Source organism: Eubalaena glacialis, chromosome 8, assembly GCF_028564815.1.
Source record: "Eubalaena glacialis isolate mEubGla1 chromosome 8, mEubGla1.1.hap2.+ XY, whole genome shotgun sequence".
NCBI classification, from domain to species: Eukaryota; Metazoa; Chordata; class Mammalia; order Artiodactyla; family Balaenidae; genus Eubalaena; species Eubalaena glacialis.
Window position 1 is genome coordinate 91,264,621 of NC_083723.1, and position 23,520 is coordinate 91,288,140.

A 23,520-nucleotide genomic window follows, 5' to 3' on the forward strand; every position below is an offset into this window, starting at 1 on the left:
TTTATAGGACATTCCATCCAAAAACAGCAGATTACACTTACTTCTCAAGTGCGCACAGAACATTCTCCAGGATAGATCACATCTTGGGTCACAAATCAAGCCTCAGTAAATTTAAGAAAATTGAAATCATATCAAGCATCTTTTCTGACCACAACGCTGAGATTAGAAATCAATTACAGGGGGAAAAAACATAAAAAACACAAACACATGGATGCTAAACGATACGTTACTAAATAACCAAGAGATCACTGAAGAAATCAAAGAGGAAATCAGAAAATACCTAGAGACAATCGACAGTGACAACACGATGATCCAAAACCTATGGGATGCAGCAAAAGCAGTTCTAAGAGAGAAGTTTATAGCTATACAATCCTATCTCAAGAAACAAGAAAAATCTCAAACAATCTAACCTTACACGTAAAGGAACTTGAGGAAGAAGAACAAACAAAACCCAAAGTTAGCAGAAGGAAAGAAATCATAAAGATCAGAGTAGAAATAAATGAAATAGAAACAAAGAAAACAGTAGCAAAGATCAATAAAACTAAAAGCTCATTCTTTGAGAAGATAAACAAAATTGATCAACCATTAGCCAGACTCATCAAGAAAAGGAGGGAGAGGACTCAAATCAATAAAAATTAGAAATGAAAAAGAAGTTACAACAGACACCGCAGAAATACAAAGCATCCTAGGAGACTACTACAAGCAACTCTATGCCAATAAAATGGGCAACCTGGAAGAAATGGACAAATTCCTAGAAAGGTATAACCTTCCAAGACTGAACCAGGAAGAAACAGAAAATATGAACAGACCAGGCACAAGTAATGAAATTGAAACTGTGATTAAAAATCTTCCAACAAACAAAAGTCCAGGACCAGATTGCTTCACAGATGAATTCTATCCAACATTTAGAGAAGAGCTAACACCCATTCTTCTCAAACTCTTCCAAAAAATTGCAGAGGAAGGAACACTCCCAAACTCATTCTGTGAGGCCACCATCACCCTGATACCAAAACCAGACAAAGATACTACAAAAAAAGAAAATTACAGACCAGTATCACTGATGAATATAGATGCAAAAATCCTCAACAAAATACTACCAAACAGAATCCAACAACACATTGAAAGGATCATACACCATGATCAAGTGGGATTTATCCCAGGGATGCGAGGATTCTTCAATATATGCAAATCAATCAATGTGATACACCGTATTAACAAATTGAAGAATAAAATTCATATGATCATCTCAATAGATGCAGAAAAAGCTTTTGACAAAATTCAACACCCATTTATGATAAAAACTCTCCAGAAAGTGGGCATAGAGGAACCTACCTCAACATAATAAAGGCCATATACGACAAACCCACAGCAAACATCATTCTCAATGGTGAAAAACTGAAAGCATTTCCTCTAAGATCAGGAATAAGACAAGGATGTCCACTCTCACCACTGTTATTCAACATAGTTCTGGAAGTCCTAGCCATGGCAATCAGAGAAGAAAAAGAAATAAAAGGAATACAAATTGGAAAAGAAGAAGTAAAAGTGTCACTGTTTGCAGATGACATGATACTATACATAGAGAATCCTAAAGATGCCACCAGAAAACTACTAGAGCTAATCAATGAATTTGGTGAAGTTGCAGGATACAAAATTAATGCACAGAAATCTCTTGCATTCCTATACACTAATGATGAAAATCTGAAAGAGAAATTAAGGAAACACTCCCATTTACCATTGCAACAAAAAGAATAAAACACCTAGGAATAAACCTACCTAGGGAGACAAAAGACCTATATACAGAAAACTGTAAGACACTGATGAAGGAAATTAAAGATGATACCAGCAAATGGAGAGATATACCATGTTCTTGGATTGGAAGAATCAATATTGTGAAAATGACTATACTACCCAAAGCAATCTACAGATTCAATGCAATCCCTATCAAATTACCAATGGCATTTTTTATGGAACTAGAACAAAAAATCTTAAAATTTGTATGGAGACACAAAAGACCCCAAATAGCCAAAGCAGTCTTGAGGGAAAAAAACAGAGCTGGAGGAATCAGACTCCCTGACTTCAGACTATACTACAAAGCTACAGTAATCAAGACAATATGGTACTGGCACAAAAACAGAAACATAGATCAATGGAACAAGATAGAAAGCCCAGAGATAAACCCACGCACCTATGGTCAACTAATCTATGACAAAGGAGGCAAGGATATACAATGGAGAAAAGACAGTCTCTTCAATAAGTGGTGCTGGGAAAACTGGACAGCTACATGTAAAAGAATGAAATTAGAACACTCCCTAACACCATACACAAAAATAAACTCAAACTGGATTAGAGACCTAAATGTAAGACTGGACACTATAAAACTCTTAGAGGAAAACATAGGAAGAACACTCTTTGACATAAATCACAGCAAGATCTTTCTGATCCACCTCCTAGAGTAATGGAAATAAAAACAAAAATAAACAAATGGGACCTAATGAAACTTAAAAGCTTTTGCACAGCAAAGGAAACCATAAACAAGACGAAAAGACAACCCTCAGAATGGGAGAAAATATTTGCAAACGAATCAATGGACAAAGGATTAATCTCCAAAATATATAAACAGCTCATGCAGCTCAATATTAAAAAAAAAACAACCCAATCCAAAAATGGGCAGAAGACCTAAATAGACATTTCTCCAAAGAAGACATACAGATGGCCAAGAAGCACATGAAAAGCTGCTCACCATCACTAATTATTAGAGAAATGCAAATCAAAACTACAATGAGGTATCACCTCACACCAGTTAGAATTGGCATCCTCAGAAAATCTACAAACAACAAATGCTGGAGAGGGTGTGGAGAAAAGGGAACCCTCTTGCACTGTTGGTGGGAATGTAAATTGATACAGCCACTATGGAGAACAGTATGGAGGTTCCTTAAAAAACTAAAAACAGAATTACCATATTATCCAGCAATCCCACTACTAGGCATATACCCAGAGAAAACCATAGTTCAAAAAGACACATGCACCCCGATGTTCATTGCAGCACTATTTACAATAGCCAGGTCATGGAAGCAACCTAAATGCCCATCGACAGATGAATGGATAAAGATGTGGTGCATATATACAATGGAATATTACTCAGCCATAAAAAGGAACGAAATTGGGTCATTTGTAGAGACGTGGATGGATCTAGAGACTGTCATACAGAGTGAAGTAAGTCAGAAAGAGAAAAACAAATATCGTATATTAATGCATATATGTGGAACCTAGAAAAATGGTACAGATGAACCAGTTTGCAGGGCAGAAATATAGACACAGATGTAGAGAACAAACGTATGGACACCAAGGGGGGAAAGCGGTGGGGGGTGGGGGGGCGGTGTGATGAATTGGAAGATTGGGATTGACATGTATACACTAATATGTATTAAATGGATGACTAGTAAGAACCTGCTGTGTAGAAAAATAAATAAAATTAAATTTAAAAAAATTTTTTAAATGCTCAAAAAAAAAAGAAAGATGGGGAGTTCTGGTTCTGACACTTTTCTAAAGCAAATGGAAATTGTTTTTCACTCTTAAATTTGAAAGCATTTTAATCCACACCCATTGGCCACGAAAGGCAAAATTGATAATAATGAGCCATTTTATCTATTGGACAGAAACAAGCATATCCTGAATTATGTTGGAAATCTCTGCTTTTTAGGATAGAATTTTTGCGTGTTCTAACTAATCCTTAGCATATTAAAATAAAATTCCCCTTGAGAAACAAGTGGAATTAGCGTGTGTTTGAAGATTGGCTCTGAGAGGTTGCCATGGTTTGCTACAGATGTTTTACAACTAGCTAAAGGCAAAGGCACCCTTTGAGTCTTTCAGTCTACTCTTGAAATCACTCAGTTGTTAATTCCTAGAGCAAACGCTGCTTCAGGGCCCAGCCCAATCCTACAGGGGGTGGACTTCAGTGTTAAGTCTAAGAAATATTCAGCTACTGCAGAAAGCTGTGGAAGCAATTTAACAGTACTTCCTTCTGGGGCTCTTTTAAACTAATAGTCCAGAGCTTGGGACTAGCAGAACATTGTATATAGCTGGAAGTGTTTATCTTTTAGAGGAGACTTCAAAGAAACTGCTCGCTCAAATTCTGCTGTCACTTTTAGAAAAGTTTGTTACTTCATTCCCTGGGCATCAAGTAGTGTGACTGTGAAAACTGAAATTATCCGTGAGGACCAGCTGTCTCTAGATGAGTGTGCTAGATTGTACTGCCCACAGAGTGCCCAGATTTCATGTGGGATGAATCATGGCTTGAGAGAAGTGCTTCAAGAGAATGTAAAGGCTTCAGTAACATATAAAATGAAAATTAAATCATTTTAGGGTAATAGCGATAGAAGTTTTTGGTTTGGTTTTAACTAGCAGCATTTGAGTACCTGCTATGTGCCAGGTACTGTCTTTGATATTTATATTAAGTCTTTTACTCTTAACCACATCCTTATGACACAGGTTTTGTCATTATCCTCATTTATAGATTAGGCAACTACAGCACAGAGAAGTTGAGTAATTTTCCCAGGGTCACATAGCTGGAGCTTTCTGCATCAGTTTCCTTCAATTTTTCCTCAGTTTTTACAATTGAAATAATAGTAGTACCTACCTCTTATACTTTGGGTTGGGTTTTTTGGTCAATTAATGGTGATAAATTCATAATGATCTCCACACACACACACACACACTTTTGCCTATTATCTTTTACACCAACCTAGAAAGTGAGCCAAGGTCAAGGTAAAACTAACTTTAATCAGCCCCTTACGGGCTCTAACCCACAACCTTACCCATCTTAGCTCTATATGCTTTCCCATTGAGGCCAACAATAAGATTTTTTTTTTCTTTTTTGGACGCGCTGCGCGGCTTGCGTGATCTTAGTTCCCCGACCAGGGATTGAACCCAGGGCCCCGGCAGTGGAAGTTCAGAGTCCTAACCACTGGACCACCAGGGAATTCCCACTTTAGTTTTTAAAAAGCTAAAAAAAAGAAAAAGAAAAGAAATGAGAGACATTCATTGTTTATTCCTCTGAGGGAAAAGGCTGACATGAGTATGTGGATGTGGGCAAAAGATTGAATTGTTGTATTAGTAACTGGTGTCTGCACATCCATTTCTCACATCCTCTTCCCTTCAGAAGCAATTTCATTGGCTGCATACATCCTACAAATGTTTGAGTGACTTCTAGGTACCAGACCCTGGTGGAACAGAAAGAAAAATATGACAGAACAGGTGGTTGATTTAAGCCACTACTTTCAAGGAATTTAGAGGTTGGTATGAGAACCAGACATGTAAGCACATTAATTTCAACACTTTGTAATGGTGTGTACAGAGTTAATGTTTCAACCTCTCCTGTAGCAGATCTATATAGCCATTGAGTCATGCATCCACAGTGTCTCACCTCCAAGCAGAATTTTCAGACCAGCAGTAATGGAAGCATCCAGGATATTCTTGGCAAGATACACTCTGAGAGTTATAAAAGGTGGGAGAGCCATAAAAGGTGTCCCGATCCCTAGTCGGCACATGAGGCTGTTTTTGGTCTCTTCTCAGCTCAGCAAATTGATAGATTCCTTTTTCTTTCTTGGGTGAAATAATTTCCATGTTTAATTACTCATATCAATTTTTTAATATTAACAGACTTGCAAATAAGTATATTAAAGGTCTTTTGCATAGTCTAGATTATCTACTTAGAGTTCTTGCTTTATTTTCTCACAAACAGAAGGGTTCAGTGGAGAGTTGGGGCAAGCTAAGGGGACAAGGTCCCAGGCAGTTTCACATTCAAATACCCCTGCCTCAGAGGGCAGCAGACTGCTTAACATCATCATTGAGGCTTCACCTACATATTCCTAAAGTGCTCACGTTTCAAGCCCTGAATTTTTCTAAAGGGATCTATTTTTACAGTGATATTATCATTTTGACTTAAATTTTTTTTATTTTTAAAATACACAAAGCCATTTGTAACAAAAGTAGGCTCTTAACCTGTTTTTCAGTTTTGTTATAGTTCTCTCTACTACAGTTATTAATATTTACATTTAAAACACTGTCTCTGTTTCTGATGGATTTCTTGTGTAAGCACGTGTTAAGTTTTTTCCATGTTTTTTTGCACCGTGTCATTGATCATAAGCCAACTGATGCAGAGGTTTGAGGAAGTGTTCTGAACATCTTTACTGACATGCCTTCCAAACTTTGTTTTTCTGATATTCTTTTCTTTCCTAACATGATTCACTAGCAGGCACAGTGTCTTAATTAGAGACTAAATTTTTTTTCTCTTTGGGTCTTGTTCCTGTAATAAGTCATATAGTTAACTGTACCAAGGCAGAGCACTCTAGGAAAGTCTCAGCCACTGTCACTTGCAAATCACTTGTTTCCTATTCTAATGAACACAGAGTTCCATTTTCCTCTCAAATGGTAAATGGTTAGTGCTGTATTGCCTAGATAAATCCCCATGTTGTACTTAATACTGAGAAAGCTGCAAAGTAATGCTTTGAGTTTGGAAGTTTGACAGTGAAAGATATTTTTCATCATTTTGGGCTCAAAACATTTATTGATAAGTAACATTTGCCTGTATTGTTGAGAATGATAGTACCCCAAATGGCCCATCGGGGTATTAGTCCAAGTCCAGAGAGACTACGTAATACATAAAAAATTTAATTCATCACCAAAAATTCCATCTAACAAGGATCATGTTGGCAATGGTGAGGCCATTCTTGATGTTCATAATGAAGCTTAGACACTTCATGACGACTCTGGGAAGTACATTATAGAGTCCAAATTAACTATCTCTAATGATGTTATGGTAAATCTCTGCATGTCTGAGTTTATGCATCATTTAGCTGATAGATAATGACAGCTTCAAAACCTCTCATTAAGTTGATGAATGATAGATTTTCTTTTTCTCTAAATCATAATGGCTCTTGTAGTTCTTTGTTTTTAGTTAAATGAATACCTTTTTAGAGAAAAAAAATGTTCCTGAGGTGAATTCTGGTAATGTTTTTCCAAAAGAAGGATATCAAACAAGGATATCTGTATTATATCAGGTGAGGTTGGACTTGACAGTTGCCATAGTTTAGCTGCTTGAAAAAGTGCCCACTAGTATTTCTGCATCCTTCTTTAATGCGCTGTCTGCTTTTGCATGGCACGGTGGGAAGATTGAGTGGAGAGAGAAGAAAGGACAAGAGAAAGAAAGAAAGGACTCAAGGGATAAAAGAGACATGGTTGGGCCCAAAGAAATCATTCCTTCTCATCACTACATAAAGTGCTGCTGAAACTATGACTAAATTTGCCAGACATAGCCCTAAAAGGGTGGAACTCCTTCATGAACTGTAAGAGATAAAAGGGATTTGAGTAGATATTTGAGTACCTACTATTACCTGGTACCATGTACCATGTGCTTTTTATACATTAACTATTTAACCACATTACAGAAACCTTTTGAGGTAGGATCTAAATTGACATCACATTTTTTAGATGTTTTCAGTTAAAATTCAATTCAAAAAAATACTTCTAGTACCCACTGTGTGCCCAGCCCTGGAAATGTAACAATGAACAAAGGCCATGTCCAAACAGACATTCTAGTGGAAAAGACAGAGAGCAAATAAGAAAACAAATAGATACACAAAATGATTTCAGGGTGTGATCAATGCTTTGAAGAAAAATAAAACATCCTAGAGGAATAAAAAGTAACTTGAAGGAGGGGTGTTTTAGACAGAGTAGTCAGAAAAAGAGGTAGTAACGTTTAAGCAGAGACCAGGATGACGGAGCCACGTTAGGATATGTGAGGGAGCAGTGTTTCAGGCAGACGATGCGACAAGTACAGAAGTAGCTGGGTGGAAGTCAGCTTGCTGTGTTCGAGCAATAGCAAAAGAGCAGTCTGGCTGGAGCCAGCTGAGCAAGAGAAAAAGTGGTGGGACATAGTGATGGAGAGGGAGCCAGGCAGAACATGGAGGCCTTATAAGCCATGGTAAGGCCTCTGAATTTTGTTCTGAGTGTGTGAGAAGCCCTGGGAGGGGTCATACAAACAGGGAGGTGCCCTTTAGAAAGCTCACTGTGGCTGCTGTCTGGGAAATAGACTGTAGGGGACCTCAAATAGAAACAGAGTCCGGCTAGGAGGATGTTTCAGAGTCTCTGTCAAAAGATATTAGTGGTTTTTGTTAAAAGATCCCCAAGAGATTCTTATGTGGATCCAGGGTTGAGAAACGCTGATTAACATTTAAGAGAAAAGAATTTCACTGAAAGGTTATCGCTGCTTCTTCAAAAAGAAAAACATATGAAAATATTATTAAACATTTTTGCATATTTTTTAAATGTTTGATTTAGGATACATCCCACATCCTAACCATTTAGGATATATCCTAAATCCTAAAATTTGACTATCATTTCTTATCCCTGAAATAACAGCTTTAATATATTCTGCTTGTATTATTTTGAAACCATTTGCGTTTGGGTTCTGTCTTGTTTTGTTTTTGAGTTCTGTGTCTACTTTCTCCTTTCCCCTCTTCCTCCTTCACCCCTCCTGTTTATCTCTAATCCCTCTGTTCTTCCTACAAAGGAACTTGGAAAATCCTGGGAAGAAGTTCAACTAGAAGATGATCGGGAGTTGCTAGATCATCAGGAAGAGTAAGACTTATTATTGATGCTACTTAATTACAGTGGTTTAAGAGAAGGAAAACAGTTCTTTAGTTTGATTTAAAATTACCATTCTGAAAAGACAGCATAAAAAGAAATAGAACCCTCTCTCTAAGCCATGCATCATTTCATGTAATATAGCAAAAACTTGAATTCAAAATAACTTTGACACCTCATACCAGTCAGAATGGCCATCATCAAAAAGTCTGCAAATAATAAATTCTGGAGAAGGTGTGAAGAAAAGGGAACCCTCCTACACTTTTGATGGAAATGTAACTTGGTGCAGCCACTGTGGAGAACAGTATAGAGGTTCCTTAAAAAACTAAAAATAGAGTTAGCATATGATCCAACAATCACTCTCCTGGGCATATATCTGGAAAAGATGAAAACTCTAATTTGAAAAGATAAATGGGACTTCCCTGGTGGTCCAGTGGTTAAGACTCCTGGTCGGGGAAGTTCCACGTGCCGTGAGGTGTGGCCAAAAACAAAACAGAAAAAGAAAGAAAAAAGATACATGCATCCCAATGTTCATAGCAGCACTATTTACAGTAGCCAAGACATGGAAGCAGCCTAAATGTCCACGGACAGTTGAATGGATAAACTGTTTGTGGTATACAAACAATGGAATATTACTCAGCCAAAAAAAAGAATGATATAATGCCATTTGCAGCAACATAGATGGACCTAGAGATTATCATACTAAGTAAAGTAAGTCAGACAGAGAAAGACAAATATCATATGATATCACATGTATGTGGAATCTAATAAAATGATACAAATGAACTTATTTACAAAACAGAAATAGACTCACAGACATAAAAAACAAATTTATGTTTACCAAAGGGGGAAGGGGGGGATAAATTAGGGGTTCAGCATTAACAGATACACAGTCCTATATATAAAATAGATAAACAACAAGGTCGTACTGTATAACACAGGGAATTATATTCAGTATCTTGTAATAACCTATAATGGAAAAGAATCTGATAAAGAATATATATGTATATAAATATATATATATATAAAATAATACGTATATAAATATATATGTATATAAAAAGATTTTATACATATGTATATAAAAAACTGAATCACTTTGCTGTACACCTGAAACTAACACAGCATTTTAAATCAACTATACTTCAATAAAAAATAATAATCATAATACCAAAATAACTTTGACGTAAGAATCACTAAAGCAATTGTTATTCCAACTAAATAGTGTTTTGCTACTAAAGCTATTCATTGAACACACAGGTAGTATATAATTCAGAGAAAAATATATTCCAAAGTGCTTTGCTTATTAGTCCATTGGTCCCTAGACCTTAAAGTGATAATGATCTTTGAACTCTCTCTCCATGCTAGCTTGCCATTGGAGTAGTGAATATAACTAAATTGAGGTTAACCTTGTTCTGTGTTCATCCCGTTGATGACTAACTTAAAACAGTCACAGCTTCTTTGTTTGAAATTATAAGCTTGAGAAGTATTCTTTTCAACCTAAAAGGATTCCCTGTTATTCATCCTCTTTTCATTCAAAGCTGTTCAGCCTTTTGTCTCTCCCGGGATCTTGGTTCTCCTGGTTTAGGAATGACAAGAAGTTGACAGTATCTCAAGAAATAAATGCAGGGAGGGGAGAAAATGGTAAAAAGGGCCCTGTATGCCTTTTGATTTCTCTATTTGCCATCACATTTAACACTTGCCCCATTTAAAATGATCAGTATTTCCCACATGATGGATAAAGGTTTGCCTTTTTAAAATAACGCCATTTGTCATGCAGAAACACACTCCCAGCCTCACAGCATGCGCACTTAGTGGTCATGGTTAATGAGAGAGAGCTTACATTTCCTGATACATCTTCTCTGCAAATTGAAGCTGGTTGTCTCAGAAAGACATTGCACTGATCTCGTAGTGAAATAGCTGCTCGGAGAGGCAAATGTAAGAAAATGGAGCAGCACCTGTTTGCTACTTATATTGATTTCATGGTGCTACTTTGAATGTCAAAAACTATCAAAAAGTCATAATATGATATGACAGTCTTTACAGAAATGTCAGAGCTGAAAGAGAATGGCAGGGTTTCCTAGGGAGCCGAAAGTAATACCAAGTCACTGTGCAGGACGCCCTCTTCATGAAGAGAATCTCCATGTTTGCTGTTTTCTTTCTAACACAGTGACTGGTCTGATTGGGAAGGACACCCTCTCTCTGCTGTCTGCCTGTTTTGTGAAAAGCAAGCAGAAACAATTGAGAAATTATGTGTCCACATGGAGGTGAGACGCTTTTGTTCATTTGAATTTTGCTTCGTTGTTCCAACAGGGAGAAGCTGATGGTAACTGCAGCCTCATCATCTTATACCTTTAGTTTCTCAATTATTTTCCCCTTCCTAAAAGTGCTGTAAGCAAAACAGAAGAGACAGGGCAGGTCCATCGAGGAGAACTAGAACTCAGGGCAGTTAAGTACAACTGACTGGACCTGGGTGAACTGTGAGTTTGGGACTTCACAGACCACTGATGCCATCCCACCTCTGAGATGCTTACGGGATAGTTCTGGCTTAGACTGTGGGATCTGCAGCCACGATGAACAGTACCCAGGATATGGACAGGTTCTGAGTCTTTTTCCAGTGCTTCCCATGCTGGTGAACAAGGAGAGCAGGAAGAGAAAAAGTTGCCGCTTACAGAGCCCTTGGGGAAAATGGGGGTGGGGGAGCCATGGAGGTGGAGAGGGCACAGGGTGTGGTCTTGCAGCTCCTTCAGTTAAAAGGATTTGGAGAGAAGAAATCTGAGGACATTTCCAGTTTGCGCTTTCCTTTCTGGAGGCCATCTTTATGTTATATTGGGAGTAGAGAGTTGAGTGTAATAGAATAATATTACTGTGTTATTCTGATGTGCCCTCCCTCCCCTCCCCCCACTCAGCTCTGTCACAGTGGAGCAGACTCTCCTTTTTCACCCACGTTCATTCCATTCTCATTCATAAAAACAAGGACCTGAAAGGTGTTCAAAAGGCTATGGGCATTTACTCAAGTGAAAAGAGAGTCATTTTGTCTGAAACAGGTTGCCACTAGTATGTGTGTATAGTTTCCAGTGTTTAAATGTAACTCATGATATCCTAGTATCTTTGAATTGAAAGGAGCCTTGGTCCCCCTATCCTGTGTAAGAATTCCCTTTGCAGTATCTTTGACTGGTGTCCTCAACCTCTGCTCAGTTACTTTCAGTGATAACATATCATGCGATTCTTAATTATCCTGACTGTGATGCTACCCTGAATACCTTCACAGGGAGTTAGACGGTCTTTATTCTCTGTGAGCTTATAAGTTGAAGCATTTACCCAGATTGGCGATTGCAGGAATGGAACAGAATAAAAATAAGTCTATGCATTGTGAAAATCAAAAGACATGTAATTTGTGGGAAGATATGAGTGAAGAGAAACTTGCAGGTTTAAACATTTGACAGCATAAAACGAAGAGCAGAATTTTTTAAATTACCTATCTGCTTGTGGAGCAAAGGACCTATATTCATAATTCTAGTCCAGACACACAGTACAGTAGGGCCACATCTTACCTAGCGACTGAGGACACTTCTGTCAGACTGCAGAATGCATACCGAGTAAATTGTAAAGACTGTAGATACAAGCTGTGAACAATTAAAATGTTTTAACTGATTGACATGACTTGTTTGGACTGTGCTTTATAAAGCAGTTGGATGTGGGGGGAAGCAGTTAGATTTCGAAGACTTCAAAAGCAGATGATGAACCGAGACTGAGTTTCTACAGTGTTCAAACTCCTGTGAATAAGCTGTCTGTTTATAACTTCAGCCTGAAAGATTAAATAATTTATATGCTCACAGATATATTCATTCCTTTTTTTAGGATGCACATGAATTTGATCTCCTCAAAATAAAGTCAGAACTTGGTAAGTTTGATTCGGAAGTTGTTTTCCATGATGCTGCGTTTTTTTATACACCATCCCGTAAACGATGCCTGCGTTGTGCAGTTGTGATTGGAGAGTGCACAGCCAAAATGTGTCTCTCCACAGATGGTCTCAACAGAACTGCCTGAAGCAGTGTTTCACAACCATTTTGAACTATAATATTCACATATGGTTTTGATTTCATATAGTCTTTCTTCTTTTCTACATATATGATTGCTTCAAATAAAATACAAGTTAATGGTTAATATCTATCATAATATGGTGGGGACTAGTGGAAAAAACGTGGATTTTGAAGTCACACTAGAGTTCATATTCCAGCTCTAGCACTTAGTGGCTGTGTGACATTGGGCCTCAGGTCAGCAGAATGTTACAGAGAGTGGATAGAGTATGTAAAACACCTGCTGCGCTGCTTGGTAGTGTAGCTAGATTATTTATTATAGATGTACCCAATTGGATCACTATGATAGAAAGATTAGGGTCAGGAAGACATAGAGTACTGACTTGCTAATGTATCCAAGACCATAAAAAGCTCACTTCCCACACCTCAACTCACCGACTACTTTCCTAGACTCTTGGACATGTTACTTTACCGCTCTTATAGGCATGTGTATATGTTATGTATGTAATAGATTAATAGTCAAGAACATGGGCTGTGGAGCCAACAGCCTGGTGTCAAATCCTGGCTCTACACTTACTGGCTCTGCAATTTTGGACAGTTTCCTAATGTATAATGTGGATATGGTAACACCACCTATGTGATAGGGTATTGCGAGGATTAAACATATTAATGAATGGAAAGTGATTAGAACAGTGCCTAGCACATAAGCCCTATATAAGTATTGGCTGTTATTATTTGGTATCTATTAATATGCTTTAAAACTGCACTGCCTCTTCAGGTTGGTTAATAAAGAGAAGTGGTTCTTTTAAAAAATTATAAAAATGCAAAAATGGGTCTGACCAGTTGTCTGATGATTCTATGTACTGTCATTTTCAGGACTGAATTTCTATCAGCAAGTGAAACTAGTCAATTTCATTCGGAGGCAAATTCACCAATGTAGATGTTATGGCTGCCATGAGAAGTTCAAGTCCAAAGCAGACTTAAGGACTCACATGGAGGAAGCTAAACATACTTCACTGCTTCCTGAAAGACAGACATGGGATCAACCACAGTGAGTACTGCTCAACCAGACATACATTTCTTTGCTCCTTCTCCATTATTTCATCCTTTTATTTAATTCCTCTTTAGAAAATCCCAGATTTATGAGAGGCAAAGTCAGCCCTGGATTGACCTGAGACCCTGTTCCTATAATGCTTCTCATACAGGTCAAAACCTTTAGATTTCACAACTAACTACAAAGTGTGTCCAGAGAAGGAACCAGAGTAATAGGCTTAAAATTCTTTAGATGTTTTAATTTTTGATAATTTATAATGAAGGAAATAGTGATGATTAGGTTGGGGGAGGCAAAAAAAAAACCTCACAAGCAGAAGCAGTTGTTTTTATCAGATATTTGAAGGAGTAGTGTATGAAAGAGTAACTGTATTTGAACTTTGTTAACCTTAGGAAAGAACCGGGACCTTTGAGTAGAAATGAGAGAGATGTCATTTTTAGCTTTATGCAAGGAGGTATTATTTAATAGCTAGAGTTGCCCGATAGTGGAGTAGGCTGCCTTTTAAGATAGTAAGTGTCTTGTTATGGTAGATATCAAGCAAAGGCTGAATTGCCAGCTAGCAAGGATACTAGTAAGACTGATGTCAACCAGTAAAGGTCAAAGTAAAAGTAATTCAGAAGTTCTCTCCCTTACAGCCTTTGCAAAATGCAGTTGAAATTGTTGGCAAGGAAACCTAGCAAAATTATAGTGATGTGTACATTCAGCTGCCTAGAAATTTTCTAGATAATATATAGTTTTGGTTATTCAGTATATCTGTGGTTGTTTCCAGGTATTATTTTCCAACCTATGAAAATGACACTCTGCTATGTACCCTGTCTGACAGTGAAAGTGACCTGACAGCTCAGGAACAAAATGGAAATATCGCCATCATTAGTGAAGATACATCTAAACTGCATGCTTTGAAACAAAGCAGTATTTTGAACCAGTTGCTACTACATGAGTCCTTGAAAAACTAGAAGAAATTGCCACAGAAGCAATGTTTCATGTTTTCTCCTATGAGACAGACGCAAAAGAATACTTTAAATTTGAACATCAGCAAAGGATTAGTCTTTGGTAAAATAAACTTTTTTTTTTTTTTTTATTGGCTGTCTTGGGTCTTCGTTGCGGTGCGCGGGCTTCTCATTGCGGTGGCTTCTCTTGTTGCGGAGCACAGGCTCTAGGCTCGCAGGCATCGGTAGTTGTGGCTCGTGGGCTCTAGAGCGCGGGCTCAGTAGTTGTGGCACACGGTCCTAGTTGCTCTGCAGCATGTGGGATCTTCCCAGACCAGGGATTGAACCCGTGTCCTCTGCTTTGGCAGGCGGATTCTTAGCCACTGCACCACCAGGGAAGTCCAAAATAAACTTTTAAAAAACAAATTTTTTCCCAAAAATAAAGTAGAAACTAAATAAAATGAAGACTTTTTGTATATGGGCTCCAAAGTTTTATTATGTAATCATTGTAAATGATCTCATTTCATTAGACTCATATTTATCTATAATAAGACGTGCAAATCACAAAGAAGTGAAATGTTCAAATTACTTATAAACCTAATTTCAACCGGTAGTTTCAGTCTCTTCCCCACAGGCTTTCATCATCCAGCAAGTCACAAAATTTGACAGACGTGTGCTTTCTGTACTACATTGGGTCAGCTGTGAATGTAGTGACCAAAAGAGGAGCCACAGAAGAGAGGAACAGTGGTCAAAGTCCTGGATGATGCACAAATTGGACACTATTTCGGAAAAATCAAGATCTGACTATATTATTATTATTGCTTTCCACCTGGAGTTACTAAACTCCCTAGAAATGGACATCAAGACAAATAACTTCACTTTCCCCTACAGTGTATATACGGCTAACAGATAAGTACCATTTTTTAAAAAACAACCACAATACCATAATGACATCTAACAAAATTAACAATAACTTCTTAATATCATATGTTTTCAGTTTTCCTTAGTTGTCTCAAAAATGTCTTTTTACAACCTTACCAGTTACAGGACAAATATTGTATGCCTCCTGATAAGATGCAATGAGGAAGACAAAACATCACTTTTCAGGGTTCTTCCCCAAAATGTATAATGTGAATATACTGAAGAAACATCAACTAAACCCAAGTGAGGGACAGTCTACAAATAATTGGCCTTTACTCTTCAAAAAATCAAGGTCATGAAAAACAAAGACTGAAGTAACTGTTCCAAATTAAAGAAGACTAGAGAGGTATCACATTGTGTAATCCTGGATTGGATCCTGGACCAAGAAAATATGGTTTTCTTCTGCTGTAAAAGATATTAGTGGGACAATTAGCAAAATTTGAGTAAGGTCTGTAGTAAATGTTAGGGTATTCATATTAATTTCCAGATTTCAGTAATTGTACTGTAGTATGTGTAAGAATGTTCTTGTACAATTAGAAAATACACACTGAAGTTGTTAAAGGTAAGGGAGCACTTTGTTGGCAATAAAAAACTAATATGGGGAATTCCCTGGCAGTCCAGTGGTTAGGATTCCGGGCTTCCACTGCAAGGGCCCTGGCTTTTTTTTTTTGGCTGCATTGGGTCTTTGTTGCTGTGCGTGGACTTTCTCTAGTTGTGGCGAGCGAAGGGCTACTCTTCGTTGTGGTGTGCAGGCTTCTCATTGTGGTGTCTACTCTTGTTGCAGAGCACAGGCTCTAGGCACACAGGCTTCAGTAGTTGTGGCATGTGGGCTCAGTAGTTGTGGCTCACGGGCTCTAGAGCGCAGGCTCAGTAGTTGTGGCGCATGGGCTTAGTTGCTCTGCAGCGTGGGAGATTTTCCCGGAGCAGGGCTCAAACCCATGTCCCCTGCATTGGCAGGCAGATTCTTAACCACTGTGCCACCAGGGGAACCCAGGGGCCCGGCTTTGATCCCTGGTCGGGGAACTAAGATCCTGCATGCCATGCAGCGCAGTCCAAAAAAGAAAAAAGAAAACACACACACACACACACACCCACCCCCCTAATATGGGTATGTATATAGAGAGAAAATGATAAAGTAGATGCAGTAAGATGTTAACATGTGGGGAAATCTAAGTGAAGGGTATGTGGGAATTCTTTGTACTACGGCAACTTTTCTATAAGTAAAAATAGATTAAAAAAAACTTTTCAAGATGTCTTTTTACTTGGTTTGCTTAAATCAGGATTCTAGTGAGGTATGTACTTTGCATTTGGTTGGTGTGGTCCTTAAGGGTCTTATGTATAACAGTTTATGCTCCCTTTCATTTTAACTGCCACTTACTTGTTAAAGAAATTAGATCATCTTTCTCACTTTCTGAATTTGGATAGCATATCCTCTTTGTGTCACTTAACATGTTCCTCTATCACCAATTTTTCCTGCAAACTGGTAGATCTAGAAGCTCCATTAAAAATTTGTGTTCAAAAAAGTTTTTACAAAAATAATTCATAAGAGATATTGTGTGCTTTCTCTCACATCACATCAGGCACATGATATCTGATGTGCCACTTTTAGAGATGTCACAATTGATCAGTGCGTTCAGGTGCTGTCAGTCCGGTCCATCACTATAAAGTTCCCCATCAAACCATTTTAGTACCCGTTGGTTTATGCTATCTAGAATTTTTTTTAGGGCTTGCAAAATGGTGATCTTCTAATTCTATCATTTCTTTACAAATGGGTACTTTACACAGCATGTGTGCTAGAGAGCACTGGAGTCTGAAGTTCTAGTTTTCAACTGTTAATGCAAGCCTGTGTAGGCAGTGCACCAAGACTAATCTTGAAGTCATGTGGTACGGCCTGTCCACAATCTCAAGAGTAATTTCCCACCATGTGATCCAAAATTGACTGGATTTGTAAATTATATGAGCTGTGGCCAACGCTTTAGAATCCAAGCCTCGAGCTGTGCAGACACCCGTACAATGCTTTTCATTGAAAACCAGCAAACAATAAATGGGAGCCTTATTTAATGAAAAAGCTACCGAAGTTGAAGACACAATTAAGTTGTTTTAAAACCAAAGATCAAGAAGGCAGTTAGTCCTGTGCCTAGAAACTTGTGTCTCTAGGAATCAGATTTGTTCAGAAAATCAAGGAATGTCTGGGGTGTTTCTAGAATGTGCTTCAGTCTTAGAACAGGAGCAATGACAGGATGAGAACAAAATAAATGAAGAGTAATTAAGCTTGAGAAGGAGAAAGCATTTTTGGAGATAAAGTTGAGATTTTAGAGAACAGATCCAACAAATATTAAAGGAAAAATGAAATTGAAAGACAAGATAAAAGGGATGGGATACTGTACTTGGAGTTTCATTTAAGAGGTTTTTTCTTAGGTTGGTAGATATTTGGGAGGGATCATCTGGAACATAAGGACAGAAATAATAACTTAGTTCCAAAGAAATTGAACAAGAATATAAGCAAAGTCTCAGCAAACTGTACTGACTGTCCCAGAGGGAGCACGGATACAGGCCACTACTGGCAAAGTGCTCTCTTAGAGCCACGCAGAGACTCCTTGGGAAGAACCACTGGGGAGTTGCGCCTTAAAGACTGGGACAGTGGTGCCAAGTGTACCTGAAAGTGTGGACCATTTGAGAGAGGAATAGCAGTCAAATGCAAGTAAACTATTCGGGGGGTATTGAATGAGAGTCCAGATGTTGCTATGATTGTAGGTAAGGACGTAAGTGCTGCCTGTGCCCAGAGTGGGCACACCTGAGAAATTCTGAGCATTAAGACTCTGAAGGAGGGCAGCAAGAAAGATGAAGCATAATAGAAGAGAGTGAGCAGGGCAGTGATAAATGGAATCCAACCCTGGATTGGCTGTCGGCCCAGTCAGAAAATACATGCTGATTATCTCACTCGGAAAAGTGAGAGCGCTCAAAATTTTTTTTGGACAGTAGTTGCCTTTGACAGACCACAACCTAGTGGCTTATCTCTCAAAACAGAAGAGCCAGTTAGACAAAATCTAGACAAGAAAGGTAACATTATCTGGGCCAGAAAGGAGAGAAAGTTTAAGAAAAAGAAAGAAGGAAGGAAGCATCAGATCCTACAAATACTGTTAGGCCTATATGTGTTAGGGAAGGAAAGGGATCAACTTAAGAAATAAATTATACTGTGACAAACTCAGCTGTTCCTCCCAGAAAGGTGTAGAGGGAAATCGAGCCCTAGGACATATCCACTATTGCTGGAAAAGGCAGAGCCGAGAGGAATACTGCTGGAGGCTGGACCAATCAGAAGCAGGAGAAGGTGGTGTGCTGAGGAGGGCTCGCCAGAAGTATGTGTCCTCGCCAGTGCAATTAGTCTGGTAGTCCAGTTGCCCCCAGTATTTATATATGTCTTCAATAATAATAATAAGTTTAGTTGGGTATATGGCTGCCTAGAATGAAGACTACATTTCTCAGCCTCTCTGGTAGTTCAGGGTATAGGCATACCTTGTTTTATTGGCACTTTGCTGTATTGCATTTTTCAGATGCTGTGTTTTTTACAAACTGAAGGTTCGTGGCAACCCTGCGTCAAGCAAGTGTATCCGCACCGTTTCTCCACCAGCATTTGCTCACTTTGTGTCTCTCACATTTTGGTAATTCTCACAGTATTTCAAACTTTTTCATTATTATTATATCTGTTATGGTGATCTGTGATCATTGATCTTTGCTGTTACTATTGTCATTGTTTTGGGGTGCCATGAGCACCCCAAACCAGCCCATCTCTCTCCCTCTCTTTAGGCCTCGCTATTCCCTAAAACACAACGATATTGAACTTAGGCCAGTGAAGAGCCCTACAATGGCCTTTAAGTGTTCAAGTAAAAGGAAGAGTCACACATTTGTCACTTTAAATCAAAAGCTAGAAATGATTAAGCTTAATGAGGAAGGCATGTTGGAAGGTGAGAGAGACCAAAAGCTAGGCCTCTTATACCAAACAGTCAAGTTGTGACTGCAAAGGGATAGTTCTTCAAGGAAATTAAAAGTGCTACTCCAGTGAACACATGCATAATAAAGCAAAACAGCCTTATTGCTGATGTGAAGAAAGTTGTAATGGTCTGGATAGAAGATCAAATAAACCACAACATTCTGTTAAGCCAAAGCCTGATCCACAGCAAGGCCCTAACTCTCTTCAGTTCTCTGAAGGCTGACAGAGGAGAGGAAGCTGCAGGAGAAAAGTTTGAAGCTAGCAGAAGTTGGTTCATGAAGTTTAAGGAAAGAAGCCATCTTCAATACATAAAAGTACAAGGTGAAGCAGCAAGTGGTGACAGAGAAGCTGCAGCAAGTTATCCAGGAGATCTAGCTAAGATAATTTATGAAGGTGGCTATACCAAACAACAGATTTTCAGTGTAGACAAAACAGCCTTCTATTGGAAGAAGATGCCATCTAGGACTTTCATAGAAGTTAATGCCTGGCTTCAAAGCTCCAAAGGACAGGCTGACTCTCCTGTTAGGGCTTAATGCAGCAGGTGACTTTAAGTTGAAGCCATTGCTCATTTAGCATTCCCAAAATTGTAGGGCCCTTAAGAATTATGCTAAGTCTGGGCTTCCTTGGTGGCTCAGTGGTTAAGAATCTGCCTGCCAATGCAGGGGACACGGGTTCGAGCCCTGGTCCGGGAAGATCCCACATGCCACGGAACAACTAAGCCAGTGAGCCACAACTACTGAGCCCGCATGCCACAGCTACTGAAGCCTGCGTGCCTAGAGCCTGTGCTCAGCAACAAGAGAAGCCACCTCAATGAGAATCCCGCGCACTGCAACGAAGAGTAGCCCCCGCTCGCCACAACTAGAGAAAGCCCACATGCAGCAACAAAGACCCAATGCAGCCAAAAATAAATAAATTTATTTTTTTAAAAAAAAGAATTATGCTAAGTCTACTCTGCCTGAGCTCTGTAAATAGAACAACAAAGCCTGGATGACAGCACATCTGTTTACAACATGGTTTACTGAGTATTTTAAGCCCACTGTTTAGATCTGCTCAGAAAAAAAGATTCCTTTCAAAATATTACTGTTTGTTGACAGTGCACCTGTTCACCCAAGATCTCTGATGGAGATGTACAATCAGATTAATGTTGTTTTCATGCCTGTTAATACAACATCCATTCTGCAGCCCATGGATCAGAGAGTCATTTCAACTTTTAAGTCTTATTATTAAGAAATACACTTTCTAAGGCTATAGCAGCCATAGATGGTGATTCTTCTAATGTATCTGGGCAAAGCCAATTGAAAACCTTCTGGAAAGGATTCAGCATTCTAGACACCACTAAGAGTATTTGTGATTTACGGGAAGAGGTCAAAATATCAGCATTAACAGGAGACTGAAAGAAGTTGATTCCAATCCTCAAGGATGACTTTGAGGAGTTCGGGACTTCAGTGGAGGAAGTAACTGCAGATGTGGAAATAGCAAGACAACTAGAATTAGAAGTGGAGCTTGAAGATGTGACTGAATTGCCACAATCTCATATAAACCTTGAATGGATGCAGAGTTACTTCTTAAGGATGAGCAATGAAAGTGAAGTGGTTTCTTGAGATGGAGTCTACTCCCGGTGAAGACGCTGTGAAGATTGTTGAAATGACAACAAAGGATTTAGATTACATAAACTTAGTTGATAAAGCAGCAAGGTTGATAAAGGATTTAGAATATTACATAAACTTAGTTCATAAAGCAGCAGCAGGGTTTGAGAGGATTGACTCCAATTTTTTTTTAATAAATTTATTTGTTTGTTTTTGTTTATTTATTTATGGCTGCCTTGGGCCTTCGTTGCTGCACGCAGGCTTTCTCTAATTGCAGTGAGCAGGGACTACCCTTCGTTGTGGTGCACGGGCTTCTCATTGTGGTGGCTTCTCTTGTTGCGGAGCACGGGCTCTAGGCGTGCAGGCTTCAGTAGTTGTGGCACACGGGCTCAGTAGTTGTGGCTTGCAGGCTCTAGAGCGCAGGCTCAGTAGTTGTGGTGCATGGGCTTAGTTGCTCTGCAACATGTGGGATCTTCCCAGACCAGGGCTTGAACCCAGCTCCCCTGCCTTGGCAGGCGGATTCTTAACCACTGCGCCACCAGGGAAGCCCCTGACTCCAATTTTGAAAGAAGTTCTGTAGATAAAATGCTATCGAACATCATGCATGCTACAGAGAAATCATTCATAAAAGGAAGAGTCAATCAATGCGTCAAACTTCATTGTTGTCTTATTTTAAGAAACTGCCACGGCCACTCCAGCCTTCAGCAGCCACCCCGACCAGGCAGCACTGTCAACTTCAAGGCAAGACCCTCCACCAGCAGAAAGATTACGGTTCACTGAAGGCTCAGATGATGGTTAGCATTTTTTAGCAATAACTTGTTTTTTAATTAAGGTATGTACATTGTTTTTTTAGATATAACACTATTGCACACTTAATAGACTACAGTATAGTGTAAGCATAACTTTTATATGCACTGGGAAATCAAAAAATTTGTGTGACTTGCTTTGTTGAGATACTTGCTTTGTTGCAGTAGTCTGGAACCAAGCCTGCAGTATCTCCAAGGTATGCCTGAACTCGTGTGTCTTCCTTAAGAAACTGGACACAAGCACCGTTTGCTTTACTTTCATCGTTTCCTACCTTCTTTCCCTTAGGATGTAGATGTTCTGCATATGAGACAATGAGGTCCAAGCCACGCATGGTAGGGCAACAGTGTCAAAGGAATCTGGATCCCTGACACTATGGAATGGTATACCAGCACTGGAATGCTGACCTAGACATTTATGTGAGCAGAATAAACTTCAACTTTCCCCCTGTTATTTTGGGTTTTCTGTCACTCATATCCGAAACTAATCCTAACACACCTAGAGATTCAAACTGCAGAAATGTCAACAACAGCTTTAGTTCAGGAATCTGCTGAGGATGTTTTCCAGCTGAAACAAATGAGGAAATGAAGGAGAAACTCACCTTGCATGGCAGGCTTCACATGCCCAAGCAATTTCACAACAAAAGGCAACAGCAGGAGCCACTGTGTCATTATTTAGAGCCCAGGTTCCATGGATCAGGGAATGTTGGAGACGGAGGGCTCAAAGGGGAAATGGAAGTTAAGAGGTGTTTAAGATTCAAGATGGGAGAGGGACCTCCCTGATGGCACAATGGATAAGACTCTGTGCTCCCTATGCAGGGGTCTGGGTTCAATCCCTGGTCAGGGAACTAGATCCCACAACTAAGAGTTCACATGCTGCAACTAAGGAGCCCTGGAGCCGCAACTAAGACCCAGCATAACCCACATAAATAAATAAATTTTTTTTTTTTAAAAAGGTTCAAGATGGGAGAGAAAGATCTCAAAACAGACTAATGACCGGGCTTGCCATCACTGCTATTTCTAAACTTTGCAAGAGTGTAAAAATCTTTTGGGGAAGAAAATTCTCTTCTGCCTTCTTAGGTTCTCTGGCTGGGTCTGCAAAATAATCTGACAACAGACATATTAATATGAGAAAAGACATACAAATTTCTTTGATGTTAAAAGGTTTACATGATGTGGGGTCTTCCTAGAAAGAGAGAAAACTTACAAAGAAACAGCTAAACTTGGAGGCCTTTATAGCATTTGAACATAAGAGGTTACATTTAAAAAGAAGTGTCAAGACGAATGGAAAGGACTTTGAGCTTCTAGGGGCAGCAAATTATAGGAAGGCAAATATATGGGAAATTAATGGTAGATAAGGCCTAGTTGGTAAGGTTTGTTTGTGTAGACTCTCGCGGGGCCATCCTGTCTCCTGTATCACTGAAAGTTGTTACTCCCTTCCCATGGACAGTGGGTGGGGGTGGGGGGGGGGTGGCAGTGGGGAGACACCTTCACAAGGGGAATTTGTGATCTTATTTTCCAGAAGATAGGGGACAGCAGAGAGCTCATCCTGTGCCTGC

The 23,520-nt window shown here is 39.1% G+C and overlaps 1 protein-coding gene across 4 annotated transcripts in view; it reads left to right on the plus strand.

Moving 5' to 3' along the window:
- The window catches only part of ZNF277 (zinc finger protein 277), a 113,180-nt gene extending 98,366 nt beyond the window's left edge, over nucleotides 1–14,814 (plus strand). For 3 of the 4 annotated variants that reach the window (XM_061197941.1, XM_061197940.1, XM_061197943.1), the window contains 5 exons: nucleotides 8,570–8,637; nucleotides 10,814–10,910; nucleotides 12,505–12,547; nucleotides 13,560–13,734; nucleotides 14,504–14,814. In XM_061197941.1, the coding sequence (XP_061053924.1) occupies nucleotides 8,570–8,637; nucleotides 10,814–10,910; nucleotides 12,505–12,547; nucleotides 13,560–13,734; nucleotides 14,504–14,690 (570 nt within the window). In that variant the 3' untranslated portion in view covers nucleotides 14,691–14,814. The remainder of the gene's footprint in view (nucleotides 1–8,569; nucleotides 8,638–10,813; nucleotides 10,911–12,504; nucleotides 12,548–13,559; nucleotides 13,735–14,503) is intronic. The other variant, XM_061197942.1, reaches the window with a different exon arrangement.
- The last annotated feature ends 8,706 nt before the right edge of the window (nucleotides 14,815–23,520 follow it).